Source organism: Petaurus breviceps, unplaced genomic scaffold, assembly GCF_028583685.1.
Source record: "Petaurus breviceps papuanus isolate PSGF00001 unplaced genomic scaffold, PetGlider_PUasm1.0 90740, whole genome shotgun sequence".
NCBI lineage: Eukaryota > Metazoa > Chordata > Mammalia > Diprotodontia > Petauridae > Petaurus > Petaurus breviceps.
The window spans coordinates 2,469,056-2,489,813 of record NW_027187330.1 but is presented as its reverse complement, the minus strand read 5'-3'; the positions used below and the strand labels follow the sequence as shown (position 1 = coordinate 2,489,813).

Genomic DNA, 20,758 nt, shown 5'->3' with positions numbered 1-20,758 from the left:
TTACACTTTCCCATTATTCTTGTCTTCCTCTCCATGCTACAAGAACTAGAATTCAGTGTTAAGACATACAAAAGGCCACCCTTCCCTGATCTTTCTCTGTACTGCCTAGAATACCCAACCTGACACCCAACCCTGTTTTCTAATACCTACTGCTAACCACAGTGTTCTCTCAGGCCCCAGTAAATTCTGCTTGGCCTGTCTTGACGAAGATTAGCTCTTGTTTTCACCACTCCAAAGTCTGCATTATTTAGCTCTCCTGTTCTGACCCCAGCCCCACCTCCAACTCTTAGAAGGTGACAAGTCTGGCCCAAGACTGATTCTCTAGACCTGCTTCTCCCAGTTACCTGAAGAGAGAACTTCAAACTGCCTCTCCTACAGTATTGGAGATTACCTCCCCTAGACTCCAGTCCAAGGTCCAGATGGCCACTCTGCCGACAGCAATGTCATGGTGGTAGCAGCTCTTTAAATAAGGCAATGGCAGGAGAGTCAACAAAAGTCTCAGCTTAAGCAATCAAAGGCCAAAATGCCACTGTTGTCCAAGATGGTCCCAGCAAAGAAAAGAGGGCAGGATCAGAAGAGTCACAGTTGGAAGTACTTACGGTTAGAGTTAACCAGCCTCAGGAGTAAAGGTTTTGCAAAAATTGAAAGGAGTAACACACATGGCCTGATGTTGCTTTATTGTCTCCGTGTACACAGAGATTTCTTTAGCACACCTCCAGTGTAAAGCACAGTATATCCAAGTTCTCACTTCTAAGGGGAAAGAATAGAAGAGGTGGTAGAAAGAGGAGGCACAAAGATCTAGCTGAACCCTGGGGATCCTAGGGGTGCCTCCAAGTGAAGGGGGGTGGGGGGAATGAGGTGGGAAGGTGTGAAGTCCTGAAATACCTGAGTCTCTTAGGTCCTATGTCTGAAGGAACCTCATAGTTCCAGAAATAGTCTCAGGGTTAAGGGCAGTCCCAGCTTCCTCTTTAATCTACTCCCAACACTCCCTGTTCCCAAGAACCATATAATAAATAAATAAATATTTCTAAGACAGGAAGGGAAGTGCCAGTGTAGAAAGAGAACCTGACCAGGCTCACATCCTGGGAAGTGCCCATTTGGTCCTCAAGAAACTAGATACCTGCCTCAAACTAATAAAAGGGTGTGGTCAGCATCAAACAATCCCTTAATTGAGCAGGCCACAGAGAGTCAAAGGAATATCCTGGCTTCACCACTACATCTCTGAGCCCATCTATAATATGGCAGAGGAGCCTTGACAGTCTGCTTAAAGGGAGAGTGAACAACTATGGGACTGTGTAGCAGAAGGGAAGTCTACTGAGGCATGAGAAGACATGGTAGGAAGCTAGCCAGTTTCCCAAGCTGCCTCTCCATCAGAGAATGATAAAACAGGATTCAGAAGTTCCCTTCACCATCATACTTCCCAAGGGAGTGATTGTGAGAATGGGGTGGGGTGGGGTGAGGGCTGAAGTGATGAAGGCTTCACCAATGTCTTTATGAACAGCTCACACACAGTTAACTGGCTTTCTCCTAACTGGTCTTTCATAGTCATCATTCTGAGCCCTTGCCAGTTACAGCTCCAAGGGTCACATGGAGACAGCCTTCAACGGCAGCCCTCGTAGGGGCACTGAAATACTGAAATGACATGGACAGGAGGTTATGACTACCACCCAACCACTCTAGCCAAGCTCCCCGGGAAGATCACCCGGGGTCAAGTACTCAGGTGTTTCTTTCCCTACAGGTTGATTTAGTGCAACAAAGTTTCCTTTCTGGCTTTGTAGTTCCAGTTCCTTCTACAACTCCCAGTACCATGAAGGCCAGAGGGTGAAGGTTAAGCCCTACTTACAAGTAATCCGAAGAAGATTTAGCTTCACTCTAATTCTGCCCACTCTAATTCCCCATTCAATCCTGCTTCCCTTGTAGTGCACTGTCCCAGCGGACACCTCTAGCAAGTCAGGGGTTACCCTGAACAGAGATTTGAGGGGAGCTACCATTTCAATCATCCAGAGGAATACAAAGAGAAGATGGAATGTCATCAGTGACCCCAGGGCAGGTATGTCACAGGTGGAGAACGGAAGGGGAGGCACCTATCCAATGTTCACACCCAGCTCTGCCCCGCTACCTCCACACAATGGCATGAGGGATCTGGGGAAACTGATAGCCTCTGGAGCAGGCTCAGGAGAGGAGGGTGAGCAGGGAGGGCTCACAAGTGCCCCCCTCCAGGACTCTCTTCTCACTTGCTCAGCGTCTGGTTACATGAGCCACATACAAATACAGTCTCTCTCTGTGCTTCAGGGGCTGAAAAGAAGAAAGAATTCAGTGAGAGGCACCCACACCCCCATCTTAGTCCCCTGACCACAGGAAAAGGAGACACACTCATCTCTTACTTGTTCCTGCAAATGGCTAGAGGGATCAGCCCTCCCTATCAGTAACTACAGGCCACCCCACTGTTCCTCACGTCCTTACTAACTTGACCTTTAGAATGTCTTTTCCATGGAAACGGCAGTTCTTGAGAAATCCTGGAGACTTCATGGCCACCGTGACAACAATGCTCTCCCCCAAGGAACCAGAGGCAACTTTAAGCACTCACATTATTTACTGTCAACATTTTTTTTAAAAAAACAATGTAAACAAGGCCCCTGTAACTGGGATCCAAATCTCTCTCAGTGTGCACTTTAAACTGTCTTCCTTTTCACCCTTAGCCCCTCACTCACCTGTGGCTCCCATGGAGGACTTGGGGACCTTGAAGGAGCAGCACCGGGAACAAAAGCTATTTCCACAGTTACTACAGCTGCGCTGTGAAGAGATGATCACGAGATGAGTCTCTTCCTCATGCTCAGGGTCATGCTCCCTAGCTTCTATACCATGAGATCTCCCCTGAAAGCTCCCAATAGCTGGATCTTCTCCAGGTCTACCTTCCAGACCCCAAGTTTCAGGTGCTCCCCAACAGAGATCTCACTGAAGGAACTAAGAATTTTCAGTCTCACAATAAGGAAGGAAGGAGACCATTAGGGACTTCAAGTCCCAACTGGGACAGACCAGGGAGCTCAGTGGCTCTCAGGTGACATCCTAACCCTCTGATGCTGGGCAATTTGAGTGTCCTCTTAGTCTCTGGAAATATGCTTACACACAAGAAAGAGAGTAACAGGACCCAAACATGACCTCTGCTTCCCTTATCTGACTGATGGGCATCTTGACTTCAAAGACCAGGGAGAAGGCAGGAAGGACACATGGAAAAGGGTATCTAGGGTTGAGGAAGCTATAACATTTTCTCATCATCTCCAACCCAACTCAATTTCTAATTAAGCTAAACATCAGTGCTTAATTAGCACAGTACCTGACATGTAATAGGTGCTTAATAAATTCTAGCTGACTATTTTCAAAATTCAAGGTAAAGACATTAGGCCTCTACCCAGGTGAGGGCAGCAAGCGCCTGTGAGAACTGCTTCCCTTGCTCCTATGTTTACGTATCTTTCCAGTGGCAAAGGGAGAGACTTCAACTGCCCACAAATGGAGAACTATGATGCCATATGAGGGTATTCAAGACATCCGGGCACTAGACTACATCTGCAATCCTAAGGTAGACAGGGAAGAGCCAAATGTTAGAGAAATGAGAAGTTATGTTGGGAAAGCGATCCACTCCATGCAGAAGCCTGGATCAGCTGGGGAACCAGGCCTGGGATGGCCTGGGACGAGGCCCTCACCACCACATGTAAGGCTCACCCTCTTCTTCAGCACTGAGAAGGTAGCAGAGCAGCTTGTACAGTTTCCTGAGAAACAAGAGGCAAAAGGTTATCCAATCACCTGGCACAGTCCTCTCACTCTACCTGCCCCTGCTCCTCTGTAGTGCCTATTTTCCCTGAAAGGCTTACACTCAGAGCAATTTCTCAGGCTAGTCATACTGGCTGGCAAGAGCTGGCTAAGAGACACATCCTTCTGAAAGCCCAAGAACCAAAGGAGAGGTTTATGCTGAGAAGGAATGAGTGGGCCTTGAAGATACTGCATTCCCCCCACCCCCACTACTGCCAAAGCACCTGCCCTAGGCCCTGCTTGCCCACTGAAGCCCCCTGCCTGCCATGAAAGTCTCTTTCTCATCATAGCCTAGAGAAGTCACTTGCCTAGCAGGCTCCTGACTTAAGGTATCCATCTCTGGAAAGTGGTGAGCAAAAAAGAGGCCTGACAAAAAGGTGTTTCTGTCTGCAAGCAGGCATCGCTTCAGAAGTACAAAGTGGGGAGAACGTGTAGGCTTCTCACACAGAGGGAAAAGTGCCAGCAACCTTGCCTGCCAAACCTGACCACTTCCCAGGGCTGCTCCCTGCAGACCACTGTGCTTATATTCAAAGTGGCAATGCTCCCTCCCAATCTGAGGGTCCCATTTCTCCCTCTCACCCTGAAAATCCCCAGAAATAATTCAAATTCTCTGTGGTATGCACTGTAGGCAAAGATATTCCTACACCGAAAGCAATGAGGATGAGGGAAGAAGGAAAGCCAGAAGAGAGAGAGTTACTCTAAGTACTCAGAATCAAGATGAGAGCACAGAGCTCCAAGGTACAAAAGAGAAGTTTACCAGTGACAAAGAAGAGAAGTTAAGAGCGGGAGTGAGAAACCACACTGGCCAGAAGAGGGGAAGCTGGCCACTCCTTGCAGAATCAGCTACAACTGCTCAGCAGTGGACTAAGAAGGGGAGACCTGACACAAGCATTCTCAGTGCCCATCGGTCCTCCTATCCCAGGGGGAAGGACCATGAATGAAGGCAGCAGCAGACTAGAGCTGGAAGCAGAATCAGCACTCAAGGAAGAGCTGGGTAGAAGGGCAGGGTTAAACGCCACACCAAAGCTGAGGTCTGGGGTAGGTTAACATGGCAGCAACTTTCAGTTCCAATAACTCCAACATGGAAGCAAAAATGAAGACATTTCAGAGAGTTGCAAGAGTGAGAGCTGCCTGTGGATATCCTCCTGAGGATCAGAGCAGCAACTATAATGGAAGGCAAGAGCCAGAGAAGCAGGAGATGGATGAAAGCATCTGAGCCCCACCTCTCAAGAAAAAACTGGAGACCAGAAAGGAGGGTAACTACAAGTGCAGAATGTGACATACACTGTCCAACAGGGCCACTGTCACAATAAGGTTCACTTAAATGTTCTTCTTGATTAGAGGATTCACTGGAGGGAGAGAATGGAGGAAATGAGAGACTTCTATCCAGAAATGACTGACAAAAAACCAAAGGCATCAAAAAAACTTGTTTAAAAATGAAAATTATATGAAACCCAAGTTTCCTGGCAAGCTCTCTTACACATGGTCAGGGAGCTCCTGATGCACCCACCTGACCTATGGAGTCATGCTCCCGCCATCAGGGAGAGAACACCACATCCAGAGATGTACTACTCTGAGTACTGTATCTGTCCCTAAAGGATGACCAGAAACCTATCTAGTCCTGGGGGGCCCATCATTTGCAAAAGCTCAGACGAGAAGAAAGAACATTCTCCTTTGGAGAATTCAGTCTAGTGGCAAGAACGACTCAAGGACAGACATGATGCCCCAAGAGCTTAACAAAAATGCTGACTCAGCTCTCTCCACTGCTCCATAGAAGCTTCTTTACCCCAGGGTACAAGCTCACTTTACCCCTGGAAATACCTTCTGCCCCAGAGACCTCAACTTCTTTTTTTTTCTTTTTGGAGGGCAATTGGGGTTGACTTGCCTAAGGTCACATGGCTAGTTTTTGTGTTGAGTGTCTGAGACCAGATTTGAACTCAGGTCTTCCTGACTCCAGGGCTGGTGCTCTATTCACTGTACCACCTAGCCCCCCCTGAGACCTCAACTTCTGATGGACTGCTTCCTCCCAGAACTGCCAGCTGAAAGAGGATTGGGCCAATCAGGTCTTTACTCCTTCCCAGGCTACAGCAATGACTCTGCTCCATAGGACTCTCTCCCCTATGCCAGTCAACCCCATCAGGCACCTTCCATAAGATCCTGTCTCTCCCTGCTTTTCACCTCCCTTTTATGGGTTGTCTTCCCCATTAGAATGTAAGCTCCTTAGGGGCGGCTAGGTAGTGCATCGAATAAAGCACTGGCCCTGGAGTCAGGAAGACCTGAGTTCAAATCTGGCCTCAGACATAACACAAAACTAGCCATGTGACCTTGGGCAAGTCACTTAACCCCAACTGCCCTGCCTTCCCTCAAAAAAAAAAAAAAAAAAAAAAGACAGTGCCTCTCTGCCATTACTGATGAAGGGAGAGGTAAGGGAACTGCCCTAAGAGCAGCCTTCAGATTCAAAAGCTCTGGCACATTTTTCTAGGAATATTTTCTCCACAGGCGTCTGTTCTCTGGTTTACCAAGGCCTCAGAGCAAGCAGTTTAATTTAGGGTCAGAGAAGTTGGTGAAACCACTACATATTCACAGGGACAAGAAGTTCTGGCAACAGTACAAGAGGGATCAGAGAGGAATAAAAGGTCCTTGGTTTCCTTCCAAAGCCTAAAAAAAGTTTTTGCCCCTATTTGGAAAGACCCTGACTCCAACTAAATAAATATTCCCCATCTCTATTAATCAGTGTGATGATACACAGCAGGCAGCACAGATAGGGGAAAATATGAGGGCCCAACCAAGACCTCCCAGCACTGAAATGCCTGATTGATTTTTTTTAAGGTAAATATGAAGTCAAAAAGATTAGGAATTCACCCAGTCAGGACTTCCCCTCTCTCACCCCAAGTGCTCACTCTTCCCAAATAGCTCTAGCACCCTCCAGTGGACGGCCAACCAGAAGCCGATCAGACCAGGGAGGAGTAACTTAAAAAAAACAAGCAGGCCTAGGGCTACTGTGCAAGTGCCCATGCTGGGCAAAAGCTGGGGTTGGGCCTCTCCTCTCCCAGGGAAGAACTGTCCAAACCCAAGGTCACATACACTGACTCCTGAGAAAGCAGGGAGGAAAGAAGTTCTTATCCATCAGGCTACTGAAAGGAGAGACAATCAGACTCTTCCACAGTCACTAATTCATTTCCTAAGTCAGTCAACCCCCAGCTCATGCAGCTTCAGGCTGGGCTACAGGTGCCGGACCTTGTCAATCAAGCTCACGCCACATGTGCCTCACTGTGGGTGCCACATGTACTGGGGAAAGAAGGCTGCCTTTCTGACCTCTCAGCCAAGGCTTATCTTATCAGTAGGGAGGAGCCAAGGTCCGAAGATGCTTCATGTTTCCAGAAAGTGAGCTGCTCTAGGCTTCAAGCTTCAGTACCCTCAGCCAGGCCTCTCTAGCACGGCCAGACACACCTGGCTGCTCCACACATACCCTTTCCCCAACAAATCAAGGGTTGACCCAAATACATGGATTGGGGTTGACGGTCATTCCACAAGCACACAATGAGCTAAGTCTAGGAGGAAAAAGCTATGTGCTTCACTTTGTTTCCATTTAGGACTGAACAGGTGAATCAAGGTCCTAGGTATTTCTAGAAGAATTCAGGCCTTCCTAAAATACGGTTCACCTCAGAGTCAAATTATTCTACAATTCCTAGAACTGCCTGGTCTGACATTAATTTCCTTACCTCCCTGAAAACTCATGTTTAGTCTCCAAAGACCTTTCCACTCCAAACTTCATTTGCATCTGTCTCAGTTCTAGGATCCCAGACCTAATACCCAAATCCTAATCTCTGGAGCTAAACACCACCCACCTCCTCAGCCCCGACCTCCCTCCTCTGCCCCAAGCCTTCCCTTGCTCCCTCCCAACCAAATACCGAAACTGTTGGTGGGATAACGTTTCCGCAGCTTCTCAGTGAGTCGGGACACCTTGCTTCGAATCACTTCATTCTTGCTCATAAAACCATTGTCATGTAGGGCCAGATCATATTCCACATTGCAGGGAGATCCCTCATCATCCTCCTGTGGGAATGGTACCTTTTAGCCCTGCCCAGCAGCTGACTGAGCCCTAAGACATGTAGCTAAAATCCAAAGATGGGTTCAGCTAGCCCAACCACCCACCCTGGCCCCAGAGCCCTTCCCCAGCAACACAGCCATACTCACCAGCACCACCAGGTGGGTCTCCTGCCTCCCAGAGTGCAGGGGGGGAAGGAGAGAAAAGAAGAGGAGACAGATGGCAAAGAGAGGGGAGAGACTGCTACAGGGTGTGGACTGCTCCAAGCCAAGCATCCTGAAGCTCTAGATGATGTCCTGAGAGCTTATCCCACACTTCCCCATTTTCTCAAACCTATTCTCAGTCTTGGAGAAGTCCTTACTCTACTTCTGTTACCATCAGAAGCCCTAAGACCCTCTCCACCCTCTTCAAGAAGATTCCCAATGAGCTGATCTATTTTTGAAAATGAAAAAAGTGAAGACATTAGGCCATTCAACTCTCACAAAATAACCACCAAGATACTGACAAGAAAAGCATTTGCCCAAAGATCTGGCAAGCTAGCCTTGAAGGCTGCCCAGTAACATAAAACCAAACAAAAAGGCCACACCCAAAATTGAGAACCCCAGAACCAAGAAAATTCATAGAAGAAACAACCCCATATTGGAGCCCCTCATGTTGGGAGAAAAGAAAGAAACTAGAGCACCAGAAGTTCCTGGGCTATTAACTTATGTGGGACCCTTGCATACAGGGTTCTACCCAAAGGATACCCACCTCAATGGCATCTTTAAATTCTTCATCTGGCTCAGCCTCTTCTGCCTCCTCCACACTGCCTGGTGTGAGGTCCTGTGAAGAAAGGCCTAGAACATCATCTAGGAAGGCAGAGAAGCCAATGTCACTCATTAAGAAAGGGGACTACCTGCCCTGGCCAGATCAGCATGACTGGGAATGCCTGTTCTTTCCAAGGAAGACATGTTAAAGAGGCAGGTTTTGAGATAGGAGACTTAGAAAGGCACCTTCATGGGAGAAATAGGAACCAAACCACAATTCATCCTAAAGAAATTCAAAGAGGCTGGGGTCAAGTAAGATGAAGGATTCCAAAAGAGCCCAGGCAAGAAGACACACAGAGCAGCCGGCGCATCGCTGAGGGAAGTTCACTGGTGGGCAGATTCCAAGGGTCCCAGTGCTAGATACTGACCTCGGTGGGAGTGGGGGTTGAACTGCAATCCAGCAATGCTCCTCTCCCCACACTATCTGATTCCAGACATTCCTCAGTGTTCCCTGGAAGCTTAGGGTTCATCCGCTGCTGCAGGGTAGCCCGGCATTCTGTCACTACTATTCAGGGGCAAGCAAGGCAAAGAAAGGCACAAAAACAGAGAAAAAGTCTCTCTAGAGATTTCTCTGTCTGTTAATGCGTTCAAGGCAAGGCCTATTTTTGCCTTTTGTATCCCCAGGAGTTAGCACAGTGCGTGGCACACAGTAAGACCTCAATCCATGCATCCTGATTCATCAGTAGACTACATGACTCTTAATTCAGCAAACCACCTCCTATCTACAGATAATGTTCTCACCCTTCTCCTCTCAGCTCAGAATACCTGGGTAAGAAGAATACCAGATGGAGAAAGACAAATACAGATGCATCTATATACATTTAGATCTTAGATGGGTCTATGATCTCTCATCAGCAAGGATGCTCCTCTATAGCAAATCACAATCCTGGCCCATCCACAAAATTCCTATCTCAGGCCTCATCTAGATGCTGGAAGTGACCCTGGGTCCTTGAAAGCTATGCCAACTAAACTCAAACTCTGGCAGGTACGATGAAACTGGGAAGTTTCAAGTATGGTTCAAAAACCAGTCTAATTTTTCTCTCTCTTCTTTGTAAAGGAAGGGGACAAGAGTCCATTGCATATACCATCAGGCTACATGCAGGTGACATAAAAGCAAAGGAGATCAATACATTTTTGGAAAAAACAATCAGGAAACTGTGAGAGGAAAAAATGTTGTATGCTATTAGTAACATCCTCTAAGATGGTTTTGCTGAAATGTTTTCAAGGAACGGCCTTTGAAGGTGGGTTTCTCTGGATGTTTGATAACAAAATGTCTTGTCAAGATATAATGTATCAGTAACTTTCTTTTTTAAAGACCCAGTCTAGATAAGTACAGAGTGATGTTTGTCACCAGGTGATGACTATTCTTGGTTCAAACACCTTACAAAACACATAAATACAAAACCCATAAACATCTCTGCACCAGAGTACCATGACTGGGGGTCCCTATACTATCTCTTCAGGGCATAAGGCAGTGGACAAACTAGCGTGATCACTACATCAAAAGGTTCTCTAATCTCGTGGAGGGGCTGTCACCAGAAGCAGATCATTCTGTTATCGTCAATCTGGGCACAGGGCCGGTGAGCCACGTGATTTGGGGAGAGAACCCCCACAGGTCCAGGCTGTATCTCAGAGATGCAGCAGCTATCCCAGGGTAGGAGCTAAGGGGCTTCTTTGGTAAGGTGCTGCCCCGTGGTGGAGCAGACAGGCCCTGCAACTAAACTAGCCAGTCACAGGACAGAGGCACAAGCCCGGTTCTCACTACAATTTCCTGGGCTCCTTTCTGTAGCCCCAAAAGAAGTGTCCCCTACCACCGCTGCATGCACCTCCCGGAAGTGCTCACCTCGGTAGAATTCCACATTTCTCAGAAATAGGGTGCTGTTGAGAAGGGCGAGGACCCAGCACAGGGGTAACACGTAGAGCACAAAGACAGAGCCCAACAGAGCCCCATAGAATCTGGAGAGAGGAAGTCAGACCACAAGGTCACCCAAAGGCACGTCACCCAACAGTCACCCTGCACAGGGCCTGCTTCAGTCACACTGTCAGCGGACAGGGGCCACCCAGCCTGTCTGACAAAGGAGGCAGCAGGGCTTGACAGGCTGAGTGATGTGCCCAGGGGCACCAACCAAAGGCAGGGCTTCTGACCACCAGGCCAGCAAGCTCTGTGCCACATCCAATGGCCCCCAGCTTGGCTCTCAGCACTTCTTCCCAAGAACCCACATATGGTTGTACACACAGAGTATGTAGATAAGAGAGCTTCCCTTCTCCCCTTACTGAAGAAATTAACTTGCCTTTCCCCATAAGGTAACCAACCAGCTTTCCCCAGGTCTCAAGCTGGAAACTCATCTATGTTTATTGTATTAAACGGAGAACAAAAGAACTGAAAGGGCCCAAACGTCCCATTTCCTAGGTGAAAAAACTGAGTAAGAAGAAATAATGCCCCTCAGACTGCACCAAAGCTGGGGCCAGAGCCAGAAGCAGAAGCCCAGTTTCCTGTCTCCTAATCTAATGCCTCTCAGGAACACTGACGAGGTGGGGGAAGGATGGGACTCACTGTGAGGACACTGCTGGGTTCTCCCAGTACAGCACTCGATAGACCGACTCACACCTACAGCACAATCGATTCATGAAGCTCTCCAACTGGATCAAGCTGTAGAGGCACAGAGAGGCAGCCATGAGGGGTCCCAAGGGCACCAGGGGAACCTGTGGCCCCATTGGATAAGTAAGCCCAGAAGCAGAGGTCAATGGCCTTCTTCAAACACAACTGAAGGCTGAGGAAATCAGGGACGATTGAAAAGGAGGGCAGGGCAAGTCATTTCAATTCTGTGAGCTCTCCAGCTCTTGGGCTCCCACTCTGAAACCCGAGAGGAGCCCAACCCCACTCTGGCCAGTTATTACTCATCCACTCCATCATGTTTCGCACTCACAAGCTCTTCACCTCTGCCACAGCCTCAGGCCGTGACAGCCGGACCTTCCGCAGATCATCCTGCCTCACACTGTTATACTTCCTCCGCATCAGCTCAGGCTCAGAGAGGCGGACCCGGCATACCTCCTGCAGGTAGCCCAGCAAGGCAGGCACAGAAATCAGCAGGGCACCCACTGAGTACCAGGCACCTAAAGGCAAGAGAGCAACAAGCCAGACAAGATAATTCTCAAAGGGATGGGGCATCTCAGGAATTGGCAGCTGCCTGGGAAACCAATTAGGTCAGATACTCTCTCTATGGCTTCAGCACCAGTTCCTGCTTTCTAGGAGCTCCTGAATGCCTATCAGAACTCTCAAGACACTATCTGCATCTTCAGATTAAAGATGAAGACTGGCCAGCTATGAACTATGATAATCCATTCTGACCTGTAATTCAAAGCTCTCTTAACCAGGTTATTCAAAAAAGCCAACACTTCTCCTCTGCACTTAATTATAGTACAAGTCAAAATATGATTATTTATTTTAATATGCCTCATCCTCTGGCTAAACTATTAGATCCTTGAGGAAGAAGAAATAAATTCTGATAAGGAGAAACAAGGAGAGTTATGGGAACAGATGTGGATGCATAAGGAACTCATCAGATTTTTTAAAGACATATATAAAAGATGAAAGCTAGGAAGAATAAATGCAAAAGCATGGCACAGTCTTGTAGAAGTAGTGTCAGGAGAAGCCAGCAAGGAAACCCAAAGGCAACAATAAAAAATGGAAAGCAAAGGAAAACCCAAGAAAGGGCAGGCCCACCACCCAAGGTATGTGCAGCCATGACAACAAACAACAGATAAAAGGAAGAGCTACTCAACTCCTATTTTGCTTCTTTTTTCTCTGCCAAGAAAAATGTTCTTTTGACCATAAAGGGCAAAACAAAAATGGCTAACAGGGAGGTGACAGCCAAGATAAGTAGGAAAATAGTAAGCAAAATCCTAGCTGCCTTGATAAGACTGACTATGCCCAACTGAACAATAACCTGGCATGCTGGAAAGATGGTAGATGTGTTTAATGAGTCACTGTCAGTGATCTTTAAAACATGAATAAGAGGATGGCTGCAGAACTAGGAAAGGAAAAATAGCTGTCCTGATATCCAAAAAAAGGGAAGAAAACAAATGAAATCTCCAAACTAAAAGTTGGTAAACCTGTTAAAATTCCTTGATGTATTATCAAAGGGATAGTTAAGGAGTATATAGCAAAGGAAGCAGTTATAACAAAGAGCCAGCATCAAGACAGAGGTGATCAAAGAAAATGAACAGACAGTTTTTAAATGAAGAAACCAAAGCTGCCAAAACCACAAGTGAAAAAATGCTCCAAATAACTAATAATTATAAGATAAGCAAATTGAAACAACTTAGGTTCCACTTCATACTCATCAGAACGACAACAGCAAAAGAGAAAAATGGCAAGTGCTGGGAAGAGATGTGGGAGGACAGGCTAATGCACTAATAGTTGGTCCAACCACTCCAGAAAGCAATTTGGAGCCATGCCAAGAAATCACTAAACTGTGCACACTTCCTGACCTAGTGATATGGCTACTAAGCATATACCTCAAAGAGATCAAAGACAAAGGGAAAGGACCCACTACGTACAAAAATATTTATAGTAGCACTTTTCATTGTAGTGAAGAACTGCAAACAAAGCAGGTGTCCATCAATCAGGGAAGAGCTGGACAAACTGTGGTTTATGAATGAAATGGAATATTACTGCACTCTAAGAAATGGCAAATAGGACCGATCCAAAAGGATCTGGGAAGACTTGCATGAACTGATGCAAAGACACTTGAACAGAACAAGAAAAATAACTCATGATGATGAAAGTAATTAAAGGAAAACAAGAACTCTGGTCAACAGTTACTAATCATGAATTCAAAAGACTGAGGAGGAAGTGAGCAATACACATCTTGCTGAAGAGCTGAGGGACTAGAGTACAGAATAAGTCATTTTCTGACATGCTCAATATACTGACGTTTGTTTTGAATGACCATATCATTTAAGTGTTACAAGAAAAGGTTTTTATATGGGAGTTAGTACTTAGTGATAAACATGCAATAAAAGAAAAAGAAAAGAAAAGCTGGGGGCAAGTCGGAAGCAGGATTTGAACACAGGTCTTCCTGTCTCCAGATCCTACACTGTCTTTACAAAGCAAAAATCCTTTATCTGCTATTCTGAATGCCATTAACCTCAATGAAATCAGCTTTTTGGAAGCAAATATGGAAGGAGGCCATGGGTCCATCCAGAAGCGCTGTTTGGTGTAAAAGAGAGCAAGGACAGGACACTATAACTGGCATGGCCCCAGGGGCTGGCTGCCCTTGTTCCTTGGCAATTTCTAAGCATGTTAAATACTACCATGTAGCAATAATATCAAAGTAAAAAGAGAAGCTACCACTCACTCACCCCCAACCTGCAAGTTTTCTACGACATCTCATTAATACATGGGTCCTACCTCAGTCCCCCAAAGCAGTTCTTACCCTCATTCAGAGTGAGAAAGAGGAAATTGAGGCCCAGGCAGGTCAGCAAGGAACACACTGGTGTCTGCCACCTACAACACAGAAAACCTTGATCAGTAAAGATGGTGTTCCACTCCCTCCTACAGAGTATAAGAAAGGGAGGCAAATCCTGTATGGTAGCACAGAGCCAACAAGCAGCAAAGACAGGACACTAGATGGAATAGAAATGATAAATAATGAACAGGATTTTCCTGTAATCAAGTAAGGGGCAGGGAGAGGAGGGAGGCTTAATTAGTAGGTCAGGGGTAGGAGGGGAAAACCTGTGAGGAACAAGTCACACACTAATCCTTGTGATGGGAAGAATGACCATCTCAGGGGACTAGAGAAAGGGAGCTTCATCTGGGGATCTGTGGGTAGATTTCAAGGGATCCATGAATTTGGATGAAAAAAATACATCTTTTCAGTAACCTCCACCTGAAATTTGGCATTTCTTTTCCTTATTTAAATGCATTCTTCTAAGAAAGGGGTCCAGAGGCTTAACCAGCCTGCCAAAGGGGTCTATGATACAAAAAAGGGTAAGGACCCCCTAGACTAAATAACCAGGGAAGTCTCTACAAAAAGCACACCTACGAAGGAACATATTTAACCACTTCTTTGAAATTACTTCAAAATGCATAAGGGTGTGGTCTATTCAAGTGTGGACTTGATCGGATGACCTCTGAGGTTTCTTGTAATTCAGAGTTTCATGATTCTATGAAGGTGGGTTTTATCATTCTCCTGAAGTAAGGGACCGTGAGTGAGTAAATTAGGAGTACCTGGGGAAGACAGAGTAGTTACATGCATCCCCTATAAAAGGAAGCTCAGTTCCTGTAAAGAAAAGACTCATAAGAGCAAGATATCTGCCTATGATCTCTTGATTGTGAGCACAGGGCAATGAATGACCAGCGGAGATAAAAAGTAGGAGAAAAGAAGCTAAGAGATGAAAGCCAGAAGCAATATAAACAAATACAAAAATATATTTAAGACTGCTTAGTCTTACAAGGTATAATATTTATTCCATCTCATTGGACTATTTCCTCATTTTCCAAATAAAGTTAATTTCTCTGCTTTTATATAAATGCACTTTTCTTTGGGAGGAAAAAACCAAAAGCTTGAGACTCTGGAATAGTATTTTTCTGAAAGCTGTACCTAGTGCCTGACTGCTGCCTACATTATCCTAATCACTGATTATCTCACAGCAAGCAATTAACAAGGATAGAATACATAGGACATAAGAAAGGTCTTTAGAACTAATCCTGAAACCTCAACCTCTTTAAGGTGTGGAAAAACTCCATCCATACTCCCACTGCAGCCACTCTATTGTTAAAGCTTTGTCCATGCTAACTTCCCCTTCATGAAGACTTCTGTGGTGACACAGGGCTACCACAGGAAGGGCTGCTCACAGAAGAGTGGCCTTTTAGGAAACTGTGGCTGATTGCACAGATCTGATATCATCACTACAGACCAAAGTTTCAACACCAAGTCTCTTTACTAGGAAAGGAACACAGAGTCAAAGAACAAGCTTATCTCATACCTTCAGGCTCCCAAAGGTAGAGAAATCACAGATTCCCATAGATTTCAGTGGAGGGGTTTTAACCCAAGATCCACCTTTAAACGATCTCTCCACATCCTCAGTTTTATTTCTCTTGGAGGAAAAAAACAGGAATTCACCAAAATACATTGATATGCTATATTGTATATTGTCTCCCCTGATAGACTGTGAACACCTTGAGATCAGGGACTGTCTCCTGCATTTCTGTGAATCCTCAGTGCTGAGCACAGTGCCTAAAACATAATGTAGGTGCTAAATAAATGCTTGTGAACTGAGTACTTCAGACTAACACAGGCTACCTGGTTTGGCTGCCCAGAGCAAGGAATCAAATCTAAGCTGTAGTGACATTCAGTCCAGGTTTCTGAATGGCTATTACAGGAAATAGGGAAGGAGAATGTCTAGGATACCAGACTCCCTACTCCATGAAGACCATACCTGAGCAAATAGAGGATCCCATCACCTGCATCCTTGAGGGGCTCCAGGTAGAGAACAAGCCTCTTATAAAACACGACCAAGTTGAAGAGGTCAAGCACTGGAGGCTTAGGTGGAGCAGGTGGAGGGTCCGGCTGGGCCTCAGGCATAGCAGTGGGTGTCCCCTCTGGCCCACAGCCTTCTTGCTCTAGTGTCTGCATCCTACATGAAATCAAAATGTAAATATTAAACACAATAAATTACTGAGGAAAGGAGTAGGTAAGGTAAAAAGACAAGGAAAAAAATCTCCTGGCTCCTCTGGACATTCTATTATTTACCCAGAGATACTGATTATTTTACATTCCTGCTCCTCAAAAGGATAATCTGGTAACGTCTTGGGACCTGTCTGTCAAACCATAAATACTCTTTTATGAGGTTCAAAGAGAATTTACCAGCTCCCTCAAATCCTTTCTCTAAAGAGGAGGGTAACCCATCAAGCATAGCTTTTGTTCCCATATCCAAAATTCTGGATACCTCCCACAATCCAGCACATCACTTTCCTTGAATATCTAAGGGCTGAACCAGAACAGGTTTAAAGATAGAATTAAGAGATAAAACCTTGAACTTTAAAATTCCCACCAGTTACTACCAGTCCTGGGTGGGGGGGAAACATACCGCAGGTCCCTCTTCCTACAGCAGATCATAGTGGAAAGAGAAGTGGACAAGAAGCTTATGCACTCCTGGTCCGGGGAGCCTTAAGAGTAAGAGCTGCAAGGTGTCGGCTTGCAAATCCCCTAGTTCAGGAGTCCTTGAACTTGTTAATATTTTGATAACTATTTCAATAGAACTGGTTTCTTTTGTAATACTATGTATTTTATTCCATGCCTTTAAAAACCTTCTTCCGAGGCTTCACCGGACTTCCGGAGAGGTCAATGACAGCTAAAAAGATTAAGGACTGATCTGGTCCAACCCCCTCATCTCTGAGACAGAAACTAAGACGAAGAGGTTAAGCTACTTTCCCAACAACTACGAGAGCCAGCACTCAAATCCCCAGGTCCTGTGACCCCCAATTCAGCCGTCTCCCCAAAACATCACTCGGGGACAATCCCTCCTGCCCTCAGGGCTCCCCCGGTCTCCATCCGTTTTTATCAGAAGGCAGACAGACCAGATCACTGCTAAGGTCTCTCCAGCCCCGAGCCCTAACTAGAGGGGGGCCCTCGCCCACTAGCACCGTGCAGCCCCCCGCCGAGCGCAGCACCGGGGGTCAAGCAGGGAGGGGTGAGGGGTCCCCGGGAAAACCTGCATGGTCAGGGCCCGCCGCCGCCAGGGAGAGGCTGCCCACAGCCTGAGCCCACGTACCTGAACTGCGGCCGGCCGGCCGGGAGGGTCTGTCTGCGACTCTCGGGATCGGGACCGGGACCCGGGCGATACCCGGGTCCGGTGGGGGCGGCCCGGTCAGGCGCGCAACCCCCAGCCCCAGGAGCAAAGTATCACCCCCTCCAGAGCAGCTCCTGTCACAGCTTCCGGAAACCTCGCCGACATTGGCGTTTACTCAGCGTGCCCCGTGACGTCAACGCGTAGACTCTGCCTCCTCCCCGTCTCCCAATCATAGTCCAGACTCCCCAAGGACGGAGAGGAGGCGTGTCCACAGAGGACCTCGCTCCACCCTCGCCTCCGCCCTAGATTTTTTGCATACTTCCTTCTTAGGGTCGCCCGCGGTAGCATTGCGTCTGCGCGTGCCTTTCTGGGAGCCACTGTGTTTCTAAGCAACCTTCCTGTGGTTTAGAGTGACGTCACCAGTAAAGTGACCTGCCTCCTTCTTCTGGGCTCTTGGAGGCTGCATTGTCATTTGCCTTCCTGCCCCCATCAAGTTAACCTTCCTGGGACAGAATGACGGAGGGGCAGCCTCAGTACCGAGAGGCGTCCCTGAGGTCATCTAGTCCAAGAGCCTCCCTTTTGACGTTTTTATTTATCTTTTCACTTAGCGCTCACTTCCAGGTGGATCCCTTCACGCCTCCCCGTCCTGTAGCAAAGATAGAAAGTTTGGGGATGGGCCTTGGTAGGGAGGCGGGGGGGAGAGGGAGAAGCAGTGGAGCAAACCATCCCTCCCCCACCTCTGCTGCAGGGATCGGGGCTAGCTCTGTGGTTTCTCTGAGATACTATCTCCAGGAGGAGGAAAACTCCCCAGAACAATTCAGGTCACACCTTCTTGCAATGTATAACCTGTAAGAGCTGCTAGGAGCTTTTCCTTCATTATCTCAACGGATCCTCACTACGGCCTAGTAAGTCAGGTGCTATTAATAGTAATAAAAATAAATACCTAACATTTATATAGCACTTACTATGTATCAGGCACTGTGCTAAACGCTTTATAAATATTATCTCATGTGATCCTTAAGACAACTCTGGGAAGTAGATGCTGTTATCCCCATTTTACAGATAAGGAAACTGAGGAAGACAGAGGCTAAGTGACTAGCCCAAGGTCACACGGCTAATAGTGTCAAAGGCAGGACGAAAATTCGGGTCTACCTAACTCGGGGTCAAGCCCACTTCCTCTTTTTTAAGGAAGTCCAGAGAGGTCAATCGTTTGTCCCAGGCTAACAACTAGTTAGTAGCCAGCTTAGTTTAGAGAATCTGGTCTCCTGACACCCTGAACCAGTGTTCTATTACCAGGATTTTAAAGGATTCTTTCCCACCTAGTCCCAAAAGAAATGTTTCCCCACTAACCAGGCAACACCCTTGGAGTTCCACCATTTTCCACGTTTTTTGATCTTGAGAAGTATTTCTCTTCAAGATTTCCCTACTAATATGCAAAGAACTCTGGAAAGGGTTATCACAGTTTCATAGATTGTCATGGCTGGCAAGGACTTTAGAAATCACCTAGTTTGTTTTGGACAGATATGCCTGCCGGACATCTAGTTCAAGATGTCTGAAAGGCAGTTGGCAATCAGAAACTGGAGGTCAGCAGAGAGATCAGGACAGATTTGAGAAACATCAGCATAGAGATGGTCATTAAATCCCTGGGAATTGATGAGGTCACCAAGTGAAAAAATATAGAAGGAGAAGAGACAAGACCCAAGACAGAACCATGAAGGACACCTATGGCATAATCTGGAAGAGTATCCAACAAAGGAGAGAGAAGGAGCAGTTAGATAGGTAGGAAGAAAACCAGGAAGAGAGAGGCAGCAAAGATAGCACAGGCCCTGGAGTCAGGAAGACCTGAGTTCAGATCACCTCAGACACTTACTAGTTGTGTGACCCTGGGTAGGTCACTTAACCTAAGAAAGAAAGAAAACCAAGGGAGTACCAAGAAAAAGAGGGTGATCAATAATGTCAAAGGCTACAGAGAGGTCAAAAAGAATGAGAACTGAGGAAAGGCCATTGCATTTGGCAATTAAGAGATCATTAGTAGCTTTGAAGACAACCCTCTCATACATTTCCTTCTTACTCTACAGGACAACACCATCCTCCCAGCTCCTCAGGTTCACAACACAGGAGTCATTCTGGATTCTTCACGGTCTCTCATCCACACATCCAATCTGTTCCCAAGGTCTGTTGATTCCACCTTGGCAACATCTCCTGAATATGCCCCTTTTTCTCCCTGCTCTCTAGTACAGGTGCTCATCACCTCATGTCTGGAGTATATTATAATAGCCTGCTGGCAGATAGCCTGCTGGCTAGTCAGCCTGCCTCAAGTCTCTCCCCACTCCAATCCATCCTCCATTCAGCCACAAAACTGATTTTCCTAAAGTTCAGGTCTGATTGTGTCACTCCCTACTCAATAAATTCCCTATCGCTTCTAGAACCAAATACAAGATGCTCTGTTTGGCATTCACTTATGAATGCCTTTGGGGAGAAGACTCTAAATATGAACTAAATTTTGATTTAAGAGACTCCAAGTTGGGGGCATAATGAGACAGAGAAGATAATAAGTTTGAGCAAGATGGTTCTCAAATATGTTCCCTTTTCTCCTCAGACCCCAACCTCTGCTCTGGTGCGGGCCCTCTTTACCAGACACCTGGTTGATGTAACAGCTTTCTAGTTGTTTTCTCTGAAGTGTCTCCCCATTCCAGTCCTTCCTTCACTCTCAGCTATCAGGGATTTTTCTATAGAGCAGGTCTAAGTCCTTGCCCTCCTCAATAACCTCCAGTGGTTCCCTACTTCTGTTTAGCTTTTAAAGCTCTTCACAATCTGGCCCCCTTCCTACCTTTCCAGAGCCAGTGCCTTCCTTCTGGGATTATTTCTAAATTATCATTTCTTGAGAACAGGGTCTGTTTTTCGCTTTTCCTTGTATCCTTGATACTTAGCAAAATATCTGGTACATAATAAATGCTTGCTTTGTTTCATTTTGGTTTTTTTGCTTTTTGGAGGGGGGAAGGGCAGAGCAATTGGGGTTAAATGACTTGCCCAGTGTCACATGGCTAATAAGTATAAAGTGTCTGAGGCTGGATTTGAACTCAGGTCCTCATGACTCCAGGGCCAGTGCTCTATTCACTGAGCCACCTAGCTGCCCCCTACGTTTTGGGATTGGGGGGGGGGTTTTAAAAAATGCTTGTTGACTGACTGTCTGATCCCCTCTCTTTAGAGACAGGGTTCCCCCAGGATTGAACACAGCATTTTAATAAATACTTTTTGACTGATTGAGCTCTTTAAGATGTGAAGTTCTTTAAGATTGAAA

At 46.5% G+C, this 20,758-nt stretch overlaps 1 protein-coding gene across 1 annotated transcript; it reads right to left on the bottom strand.

Moving 5' to 3' along the window:
• Nucleotides 1-659: 659 nt before the first annotated feature.
• ZFYVE27 (zinc finger FYVE-type containing 27) lies at nt 660-17,653 on the bottom strand. Its single transcript, XM_069067150.1, has 12 exons — nt 17,440-17,653; nt 16,105-16,302; nt 14,100-14,170; nt 11,589-11,775; nt 11,216-11,311; nt 10,505-10,617; nt 9,030-9,166; nt 8,606-8,677; nt 7,719-7,863; nt 3,721-3,767; nt 2,712-2,793; nt 660-2,295 (listed from the first exon to the last, which is right to left on the bottom strand). Exons 2-12 carry the CDS (start codon nt 16,299-16,301, stop codon nt 2,231-2,233), a joined length of 1,212 nt encoding a protein of 403 aa, XP_068923251.1. The 5' UTR covers nt 16,302; nt 17,440-17,653; the 3' UTR covers nt 660-2,230.
• Between the last annotated feature and the right edge of the window lie 3,105 nt (nt 17,654-20,758).

What these genes read in the sequence shown, in the direction of transcription:
- ZFYVE27 (XM_069067150.1), bottom strand. Translation starts at nt 16,301, where the DNA reads ATGCAGACACTAGAGCAAGAAGGCTGTGGGCCAGAGGGGACACCCACT. An exon ending in GGGATCCTCTATTTGCTCAG is followed by an intron (nt 14,171 to 16,104) that starts GTATGGTCTTCA and finishes TCTGTGTTGTAG; the next exon opens with GTGGCAGACACCAGTGTGTT. An exon ending in AACCCAGCAGTGTCCTCACA is followed by an intron (nt 10,618 to 11,215) that starts GTGAGTCCCATC and finishes TCCTCTCTCCAG; the next exon opens with ATTCTATGGGGCTCTGTTGG.